The sequence below is a fragment of the Nycticebus coucang genome, chromosome 9 (genome assembly GCF_027406575.1).
Source record: "Nycticebus coucang isolate mNycCou1 chromosome 9, mNycCou1.pri, whole genome shotgun sequence".
Taxonomy (NCBI): Eukaryota; Metazoa; Chordata; class Mammalia; order Primates; family Lorisidae; genus Nycticebus; species Nycticebus coucang.
This window is the reverse complement of record NC_069788.1, coordinates 131,129,713-131,140,480: the sequence shown is the minus strand read 5'-3', so window position 1 is coordinate 131,140,480 and position 10,768 is coordinate 131,129,713. Positions and strand designations below refer to the sequence as shown.

The following is a 10,768-nucleotide window of genomic DNA, read 5'->3' as shown; positions in this document are numbered from 1 at the left end:
GCTCTGCAGTTCCCCCACCCCATCTGGAGAGAGAGCAAAGCCACGCTTAGGCTAATCAATGTGAGGAGAAGGGACTGGTGCCCCTCTCAGGGGAGGAAGCACCTCCCCCACCTCACTCTTCCCTTGCTCTGGAAACCTTAGGAGGCCACATTTTCCAGGTGGTGCAGTTATAAGATAGGCTGTTGAATCCATGCTGTGTGTTATCTGAAGGAGAGAGAAACATTGAGACCTTGCACGGCTGTTGCAGCTGTGCTTGGCGTCATTACCCCGATTCAGGATGCAAGTTTTGGTTAGGAAGAGGCCACATCGATTTCAGCCACGCACAGAAGCTTACGTCAGCCTCTCCTCTCAGGAATTTAAGTTAAGGGTTCTGCGCAAAGCTTTCATTTTGGTTGGAACTCTATCTTCCTTGTTGGGAGGGGTCTAGACAAAAAAAAAAAAAAAAAACGGCCTAGACAAAAAAATTTCCTTTTGCTACAAAATGCGTTTATTTCCAGCCAAAATTCTCCAACTGCATATACGGGTACATATAATGTCTGTCTTTGATATATTCCCTGTGTACAAGATCCATTTCTAATTATTAAAGCGTATATCAAACAAACATCTTTGTCTCTTAAAACATAAATAAACTGCTAATGTATAATCCGTAAGTGGGGGTCACTGACACGTGTAGCCTGCAATTCTTTGCTGATGAGCCCGGAGTGGTATCGACGTGATCAGATTCCCCAGGTCAGCAGGCTAGTCATCGTGCTGTTGTGGCAGTGATCTTTCTCTGAAAAAAGAGTGATGTACAGACGAGGAATTGTGCCATATGCAACGTGGAGAGGCATTTCACAGAATGCAAACACCATTCAAGTCAGTCAGTAGACTCCAGAATGAATGAAAGCTTCATAAATGTAAATGTATGATCTATGGTAGCATGGCCCCTGTCACTGGAAACTCAATAAATAGATACGAGAGAAAGTAAGGATAAAAAATAAACTGTGGCGACTGTCTTGATGCCCAGCATCTACCTTCAAGAGCAGGCTTTAAGTGGCTGAATTTTAGGAATACTGTTGTTTTGTTACTTCAGCGCGAATCTATTTGGAAAAACATTTATTTCCTTTACTAGACCTTTAAATTCTTTACTGGCTTTAAATTCTGTAGAGGCTTCTTACAGACTGCTGCATCAGGAGTTGGTTGGCTTAAAGAACAAGGTGGCCTATAGAAAGTTGTAATCTGTGTCTTGATGTAAAAAGCTTGCTTGGCTCAGAAGTTCTAGAATCTAGTTTATTCTTCATACTTCCTCTCCTCTTGGCACCTGTTAATATCCCAAGCCTGAAATAGCCACAGATACTCATAGGTTGAACGGTATACTTCCTTATAAAATGTCATTTGGGTGTCAACTATTTCCAGTATCATGGCTCCTCCTGAAATAGTTCATCTCTTCAAGGTCTGTCCTTCGGAGTTCTCCATTTGTCCCTCGAAGGTAAGGCTCTTGTTCTAAGGCTGATGCAAGGGAATTCCCACAAAGGAAATACCCAGAAAATCTCTCTTCCCTTTTGAGTCTCCTTACCATCCCTCTCACTCTCTGGGAGGCTATGGTTGCAGTTCTGGAGACATATAGGAAAAGTTTCTAAACTCCTCCTGGTTAATCATGGGAAGATGTCCCTCATCAATGGGAGTTAAAATTGGCTCTTCCTTTATGAAGTCGGGGTCAAAATTACTGACATCTTCTCGGGATTTCTGCCAAAAAAAAAAAAAGGAAACCAAGGGTCAGACTTTGTGCACACGAGGCTCAGCCCATCCGGTGACTCGGAGCACTGCTCTGAGGCTTGCTGAGTGGTACGATTCACAGGGACGGTCACTGTGATTAAGCAGTGCTTTACCGCCATTGTCTTGTGTTGGGGATCAACATGGGACTTGGCAACCACCAACTCACTAATCCCATGAAAATCTCGCTGGACGGGCCAGCCTCACAGGGAGACTAAGGAATTAACGTGGTCACCCGGACCAGCTACTCCCTCACCCTCCCTTCTCATCTCACCGAGAGGGCACTTCCCAACAGGCCTTGCTGAAGGTGCATGGCTGTATTTGTCAGCTGAAGTTGCGGATTCCACACACGCCCACCTATTGTTCCTACACAGGCCTAGATGCCCAAAGAGATGTTCCTGAGAGACATTTTGGAAATGCTGAGCTTAGGGAACAACTGTCCGCATTTTACCCACTAGGTGCATTACACCCACGGACAGCCAGCTGTGTGGCAGGACTACAGGTCCAGCCTCTGAGGGTGCTGCTTTCTCTAGTCCCAGGAGAGCTAGGCAGGGGGACGCTCACCAAAGGAAATGGCTTCACCTCTGGGTGCCTGGTGTCCAGCAGCCTAGCAAGGTTGCCACTGATTAAGCTGGCTGTGTGCTCAGGAAAGCTGTGTGTTACAGCTTTATAAATGAATACTGGAAAGACCACTTCCACCAGTGCTGGGCCTCTCACTTCTCTTACCTGACTCAATGAGCCCAAGGAACTCCCCCTTCCTCGTAACTCTAGCTCTATCACAAGCCCCGGCTTCTCTGCCACGAGCTGCACCACTCTCGGGACTACCACCCCACTTGGCTGCACAGCGTGGGCAGGAGCCCTTGGTGCTCCCTGCCTTTCTCTGTCACAGGGCGCCTGGCCTGCTCTGGCCTGAGCTCTATGCCAAAGCAGCTCGTACAGACTCAGGCTCTCCAAGCCCAGGGGCCAGCTCGGAGTAGTGAACAGCATCTCACATATTCTCTGCTTTCTCAGGGGCTTGGGAAAGGCACAGCAGAGGCCCTGACTAAGGAATGGGAGGAGACTGGCTGGACAGCCACTCTCTCAATTAGCCGACTCTCTGGGGGGAACCTGGGAAGTTTCAGGCTTCTGAGACCCTGGGAGGTTTTAACTTAGGTGAAGGGAGGATGGAGCCAGGCGCAGTGAGAGGTGAAAACTTTGTGAAAAGAAACCAGGATACGTGGAAAGATGCTGCCTCAGGGGCAGGGAGCTTGGCCTCTTCCAGCTGAGGCTGCCCCACAGTGTCTGGCTGGAGTTCTAGTCTGTCACTCCACAGGGGCCATCCGGCTGGCCGGTGGACTTTGGTGGAAAGAGAAGAGTCTGCTCTAACAGCGTGGACACTTACGATTCTGGGTCTGAAAGGCGGCTCTAGCTGGCGGTGGTTCAGCTGGGCCCAGTTGATCTCCTTGAAGAAAGGATGTCTCAGGATGGCGTGCTCACCGCCTTGGGTCAGGCTGCCCAGCCGCATGCTGGGGTTCTTGGTCATGAACTGAGAGAAGGAGAGGGATGGAGAGAGAAAGGGAAGGAAAGTCAATCACTCATTCACACACCCCCCGCTGCCTGTCGCAGGCACGGGCACGGCCTCTGGCAGAGCCACCTCCGAGGCTTTCTGGCCCGTCTTGCTGAGCTGGCTGGGTTTTCCACACAGGCCAGCACTGCAGGGTGAATCACGCCTCACGGGCCCCACGGCTTGAGCAGATTTACAGCCCTCCCCACTTCCATTTCAGACATGACCACTGAAAGACGGCAGAAGGATCCAGTTTTCTTTTCTGTAAATACCACATATTTTTCTTCCTTCTTTAAAGCAAAGAAGCTCTTTGTAGAACAGCGGGCCTTTCCCCAGCACTGCAGTTGTGGACAGCAGGCATCTTATGAATGGGGCTTCTTTCACAGACAGCTGTGCCATTTTTCTGAATGCCCTGACCGCCTGGCCAGTGTTCCCGACCGGCTGGCCAGCATTCCTGCTCTGACAAGACCACAGATAGAAGAGTGAGAGTCGTTATTTTTAAAGATCTATAAAGGTGAAAAACTGGAAAGTTCTGTTCTGTGTTCCTGATCTACAAAAAACAAAGTTGGCCTCTTTTCTTAGGCAGCAAAGACATCATAGTTCCAGATGGAAAGATTTTCTGTCAAGATGCCCCCCCCACCCACAGTTTTGAAACAGGTTTAATGACTGAGATTCCATCGCTACACAGACCAAAAACTAAAAACAACCATTGTCACACATGTAAGCATTGTGTGTTTATAAATCCTCTGTATTGGGGATTTATTGGGAAAATTCCTTTGTGTTGAGCTCCTATCAAAATGTTTACGGCTAAATCTGCGTTCACACAATAGTCAGCAAAGGTGCTTTAATCACCAAGGACAAGTCCAGGATAATCCCCTTTTCATAGCCAGAACATGGTTCTCAATTTCAAGACACTTAAGCTAATTTCTCATTTGAAAAGAAAATTGCCTTGGATGCATAAGTTTTGCTTTTGTTTTAATTTAAATCAAGCCATCTTTAAAAACAGATGTATGATGGCCCCCAAGCGTCCCTTTCCAAGTTTGATTTGTGAACATAGGACAGGAGCAAAGCTTTCAGAGACGGCCTTGCAGCCCAATTTTCAGGGCAAATAAAAAGAAAATCTCACTGCAGGTGGAGGTGTGAAGAGACAGTGTTTAGAGGTGGCCGCTCTGTCACTCCAGACATCCAAGCTCTGCAGCCTCCAGTGTTGGTTCAAATGAAAATGATAATGTTGGAGGGGGAGGCTGCAGAAGTTCCTGAGCTGTGTGACAGGACAGACCTCGTAAAATGCTTTTTAAAAAGCTTCAAAGGGAGATTATAAAAAAATGAAGACGACACTGACGTTTGATGGCTTCTCCTCTCCTGGTGACAAGGATTAAAGGCCACAGGTGGTGCTGGGTTAGAGGTGGATCAGGAGTAAAAGCAGCATTCAGAGCTCCAGAGGCCCATCAGAACAGGGGCCGCCCGAGCACTGACAGTCGTCAGCACGGACTTCGGCAATGGCTGTCTTACAGGTGACCACTGAGCTCCATAGGCACTGGGAGCTCACACTGCCTGTGTTCTCCCTGGATAAACCTGTACAACTCAGGAGTGATGGGGGAAAATACTCACAAACAGGAAATGAGTAGATGCTCAATCCTTAGGAGAGTCAATGGGATACGATTCCTGATGGAAGAGAAGTTGCTACTCTAAGAGCCAATTAACAAACCCCAGTGCAGCCCAGTGCTCCCGAGAGGAAGGGCGCAGACGGCAGAGCAGCCCCAGGTGGCCTGTGGGAAACTCCCAGGCCTGCCAAGGGTGCACACGAGGACATCGTGTGAATGTGTGAGCACGGCTTGTTCTTTTGGGCAAGAGGAACAGTGCAGGACTCTCCAGGCCAGTGTCCCAGTGTCCCAGAGACTTTGCCCAGTCTTCCCTGTCTCCGCCACTGAATCCCACAGGGCCCCGAGGACAAGGTGACGGAATCACAGCTGCTCCTCCTCTCACAAGTACATCCCTGGAATTGGGGGTGCCTGACACTTTCTCTTAGGGTTCTGGTAAATGATGAGCTATGTTGTTTTGATTTTTCATATCTTGACTTACGCCCTTTAGATGCAGCTACCCTGTACCTAAACGTAAACCCTAGTCCACTTTACAAAAGCTCACAGGTGTCCACTGGACACAAGGCAGCACAATAGGCTGCACGGGAGGTGCAGTTGACAAAGACAGCTTCTCACCAGCTTGGAGCTAATCACCAGAAGGGGAGAGGCTCACAGACGTCGTCAGACACATCTGGATGAAACAAGCTCAGGAGAGGGACCAGGCAAACAGCCCTGGGGCTGGTGGTGCGGAGGCAAATGACAGTCTCAGGGAAGAGGTGGCACTTGAGGAGATGGGGTGAATAAAGTTAACACAGGCGTGGAGGAGGAAGACAATCGCATCTGAGGACGCAGCCAGCACTGTGTTCAGAGGCACACACTGCCTGGGACAGCAGGCCCGCAGGGGCGGCTGAGGGCTAGGGGAAGCAGAAGGACCCATCAGAAGGCTCAGAGGGCTGGGTGCCACATGTGATTTAGGAGATGACTCTAGCCACAGCGTGATGAATAAACCCCAAACGGAAAGGGAAGGGTTGGTGGCAGGTGAACTCCTGCGAGGCTGAATGACAGCTGAGAAGACACGAGTTCAGAAATGGGGAGAGTTTCCAGTTCATGGGAGTGAAGTGTGGGAAGTGGGTCCTACAGGGCTGTGGACGAGGAATGAGAATGACCAACTTCCTGGAGCGGGTGATGTTCAACCCTCCTTGGCAGGCTGACCAGTAGAGGTGCTGGTAACAGAAATGGGCCACAGGGGAGCAAGGTGCCATCACCTGCTACACTAGCATTACCAGCAGGGGCAGGAGGAGCAGCATTTGCCCAGGGAACAAAGACAAAGTCACGTCTTCGGATTTTACAGTCTGTCAAGTCTGGGTGGCTGGTGGGCTCAGCTTTGCACGTGAGGTGTGGGTACCCGCCTGGAGATGACTGGGGTCTAAGTCCGCGGTTCAGCCACAGGCAGAGAGCTAACTCTCAGACACGTCGACATGCGGTGACGCTGAAGCTGGGAGGAGGGCAGACTGTGGGAGGAGGAGGGAGGGAGAGAAAGACTCGAACTGAGCCCAGCCCCAAGAGTCAGACACATTTTACTTAGTCCACACAGTATGTTTTAAAATAATTTCGGTTACTTGTCAAATATTTAAAAGCTAGGAAATGTCACATCACATACAAGTCAGATTTTTCCAACTTGTCTTGGAAAATGGGAGGGTCTGGAACACGGGGCCTACACTGAAGTCACACAGTGGCTGCTGCTGTAAGGGGGCGTCCGACCCCCAGGACCCATGTGCCCTAGCCCCCTCCCTGCCAGTCCGCTGGCATCGCTGACCGTCATGCTCCTGACCCCTGGTGCAGAGGGAGAGGCACAGGGGGCAGCTGGTGGAACTCACGAGGAAGCCAGGGGGAAGAAGAATACCATGAAACAGAAACCAGGACAGGACCCATTCCTAGGGGTGAGGGAGGGGTGGTACTAAGGGGCTAGAACTTTTGTGGGTCAGGGGGCAGGTTGTGATACCCCCCCCAGGCCCCAAAGATGCAGAGATGGGACATTAAGGGAACGTGACATCAAGTCTGGCTCTGAGAACTTTCCCGGCACACATTGGCAGAGGTGTGCGGAGCTGGAGGCAGGGCGGGGGGTTGTCGCCCTCGGCTGGGCACAGATCTCTCCGTAAGCCCCTGCTTCGTCTCCTGTGAACTAGGACAGCATAATTCCTATGCAGAAAACTTCCTCCATTTGTTTATGTCCCTAATGGGACTCAAATACCACACAGTCAACAGTGTTGTTTAGAGCAAGCACTTTCATCTGTGTCTAAGGTCATACGTCAACCTGCCTCACCTCAACTGACCTCCTTCCTGACTGTGGTGCCGAAAGAAAGGTCAGCCCGAAAGGAAAATAGTGTGACTTCATGGAAGACTCTGGACACATTTGCTAAAGGAAGCAGAAAGTTTTCTGGGGCCAACAAAAGCACTTAATAAGCTGCAGAGAGTGAGGGGCCCAGGTGGAAAATCTGATTCTATCCCAAATGCACGTAGACCAACTGGGGAGCAGGGGAAGGGGAAAGGTCAGGAGCTCACAGCCTTGTGCTGTATCCCCCTTCCCTCTGAGGCCCTCCTCAAGGTGGGATTTAACGGGAGAGGCACACACAGTCCTGAGAGTGAGCAGCTGCCAGCCAGGCTCCTTCCTGAGGCAGCTCCAGGTGGGGACTCAGGCCAGTCTGTGTAAGAAAGTCCCGGGGAAGTTCCCTGTGAAGCAGGCAAGAACACATAAAGATCTTCTCTGATCAGGCTCAGCGGGTAACTGGTCAGGCTCCCCCGTTTGACTCACTATGTTTCTAGGCTAGTTCTACCACGGAGGAGCTGTGTGACCACAGACAAATTTCTAAACCTCTCTGAGCCTCGGTTTGGCTCAACTATCAAATGAAGATTTTTTTGTACTTCAGAAGGTTACATGGAGTAAATGAGAACATCAATGACACACACGCACAAAAAAAAAAAAACCTCGAGGAACAATAGTATCAGTGAGTGTCCTGCTAAACTACTTGTAGGTACATTTCTGTTTTACTCAGAGGAAGGCATGTGATTGAAGCCTCTGAGACTATAATCTCAGGTCAGCCTTGGTGACAACTGTCTCTCCCTGTCACCCCACATTGAGGCCAGGAGAGATTCCACAGTCCGAGGCTTCAATAATGGGTGCTAGGAACGGTCTTCGAAAAACAGTTTCTCTGACAGCAAATCTTTTCTAAGACAATCTGAAAACAAGACTGTAAACAGTAGCCCAATTTTGATGTGCAACTGTGTCTGTGCTAACAGGAGAGGTGGGGGGGGTGCAGTGGATCAGGCAGAGAATTACTCAGGTCGGGCGGACTGTGCCATAGAGGCGGCGGCTTTGGTTGATTTCTGAGTTGCTGGAGGTTCCAGATGATGGAATTCAAACTAGTCCTGTGTCATTATGAGCCATGAGATAACAGGATCCCAATGTACTCTGGAACTCATTAAAATGAAAGCAATGGCTAAAAGTATTTCTTCCCTCTTTCAAAATCTAATTTCATAGGAAAAGGACTAGTTATATAAATAGCAATTAGTCTAATCAGATTTTCTTCCAGGAGTCAGAGAATACCGCATTTTCTACCTAACAGTTGGACTTGGCTGTTGAGCATACAAAGTGACCTTCTCCTTTCATTCGATTTCAGCCCTTAAACAAAGGCAGAGTTAGCGGCTAAGGCTGGCAACCCGGCAGGGAAGGGAATCAGGCCACAGGACTTGAACACCGAGCATCAATATTCCAGAGACGCTCCCGACTGGGAAGAAGACATCCAGAACTAAGGCTCTGAAGGGAGTCCTGGGGACAAAGCACAGAAAGCGTGTAGGACACAGAACATAGTTTAAAGCCACAGCAGCCGACTGTGCTGTAGGTGCGGAGCCTAATGGCCACAGGGGCTGACAAGAAGCACACCACGTGTGCGTGTGGCGGGCAGGTGCCTCTGTCTTCTGCTGCTGGCACCAGTAGAGTCTGACCCAGTTATGAGGACCTGTCACCGTCTTTGTCCTCTCACACTCTCATGCTGGCTGCAGTCCGGAAGCACAGATCTGGGGACAACCTGTGCAGCAGCACCCCGGCTCAGGGCAGCGGTGACGAAGGGGCTGGGCCGGTGGGGTGGACAGGAGGGGAGAGACAGGCAGAGGGCTCTTCCCACAAGGCAGAGGCAAACATTTAAACCTCAGATGAGGCTGATGATAATCCCTCGACAGTGGGATGGGCTCTGGCAGAGTGGAAAATCCCCCACGGATTTTCTGAATCTCTGGGGAAACATCTCTGTAACATTCCCAAGCACCATTCTTCTACGAATGGTACCATTCCAGACAGGCCAGGAGAGTTGTTCTAGTTTGCTCAGACTGGATTTGTGGGGAATTCTCTAGGCAGGGCTGGCACTAGTAAAGTACATACCATGGCATTAGACCTCCTGCCAGGAATCCAGACAGCCATGGGAAGGGGGCAGCGGCAGGAGTGGTGGAGTGAGTGCAGAGAACAACAGTACAGTTTGCATAAATGTTATGTTACAGTGTACTGGGCGGTGCCTGTGGCTCAAGGAGTAGGGCGCCGGTCCCATATGCCAGAGGTGGCGGGTTCAAACCCAGCCCTGGCCAAAAAAAAAAAAAAAAATGTTACAGTGTACTGAGAGGCAGCCATTACTATGACAGGTGAACGGTGCACATTCTTGTGTTGTACGGGGAATTCAAAGTGTTTCAAATTCATTCTATATGCAGCAATTGCGAATGCTATCCCCATTTTACAGATTAGGAAACCGAGGACCAGACCATCTGCAACCTGCCCATGGCTGCACAGTTCAGGCACGTGGAGCTGGAATTTGAACTCAGGCTTGTCTGACACGTGAAGTCTTTGCTTTGGGTCGCTATGCTAAGCCTCCCTGAAGAGAGCCCATCTTCTCATTTGGATTCTGGGTTAAAGAACAGTGTGGACAGTGCTTGGACTGATAGGAATCCTGGCGTCACGCTCAGGACAGGAAGCCACAGGGGTGTGTGTGTTGGCTGACGGGCATCCTTGGCTGGCACTCGGGGTCCTCTCCTTCCTCAGATTACAAGGGAGAAGGGCTGAGGAGCGCACCCAGGGCAGGGCTACAAGAAGCTTGTTAGGAACTTGAGTGCCTGGTTGTACCTGAGACAACCGAGGCTCTTTACACTGGAGAAAACAAGGACAGGATACTGGTAACACTTTCAGACACTGGAAGGAAGAGCTGCCAGCCAGAAGGATGGGGCAGCTCCAAATGGGAGAAGGGAGCTCAGCAAGCAGAAATTAAAGGAGGTTATAAAGTACATCATAAGAAAAATTAAAACAAAAAAAATATCTTTTAATACTCTATTCTGTTAAGTCAGGCGTCCTCAAACTTTTTAAACAGGGGGCCAATTCACTGTCCCTCAGACCGTTGGAGGGCCGGACTATAGTTAAAAAAAAAACAAACAAAAAACTATGAACAAATTCCTATGCACATATCTTATTTTGAAGTAAAAAATGAAATGGGAACAAATCCAATTCGCACGGCTTCATGTGGCCCGCGGGCCGCAGTTTGAGGATGCCTGTGTTAAGTGACTGAGGTAGGGATGGGAGTGTTTTGTCAGAAACCCTTAAAGCAGAACACCTGACCGCACTGTTTGGGTCAGATGGGTGGTGACACCTGTGTCTTCCACAGTCTATGCCCATGTTGAGAGTCTATAATCTTAGCCTTTCTTTCTTCTCCTTTTGGATGTAGAAAAACAAAGCCGACCTTTTGAAGATGCCTGTATCTCCCTCAGCTGCAGAGATGCCATATTCTCCTGGGGTCTTAAATAGACTTTTCTTTATAAAAAAATAAAAATGATATACAAGTTGCTCAAGCTGATCTCCCTGAGC

At 49.6% G+C, this 10,768-nt stretch overlaps 1 protein-coding gene across 2 annotated transcripts in view; it reads right to left on the bottom strand.

Moving 5' to 3' along the window:
* Positions 1-469: 469 nt before the first annotated feature.
* Positions 470-10,768, bottom strand: part of PRKCH (protein kinase C eta) — a 236,819-nt gene continuing 226,520 nt past the window's right edge. The window contains exons 13-14 of one of the 2 annotated variants that reach the window (XM_053602045.1): positions 3,134-3,277; positions 470-1,725 (exon numbers count right to left, since the gene is read on the bottom strand). In XM_053602045.1, the coding sequence (XP_053458020.1) occupies positions 1,579-1,725; positions 3,134-3,277 (291 nt within the window). In that variant the 3' untranslated portion in view covers positions 470-1,578. The remainder of the gene's footprint in view (positions 1,726-3,133; positions 3,278-10,768) is intronic. The other variant, XM_053602046.1, reaches the window with a different exon arrangement.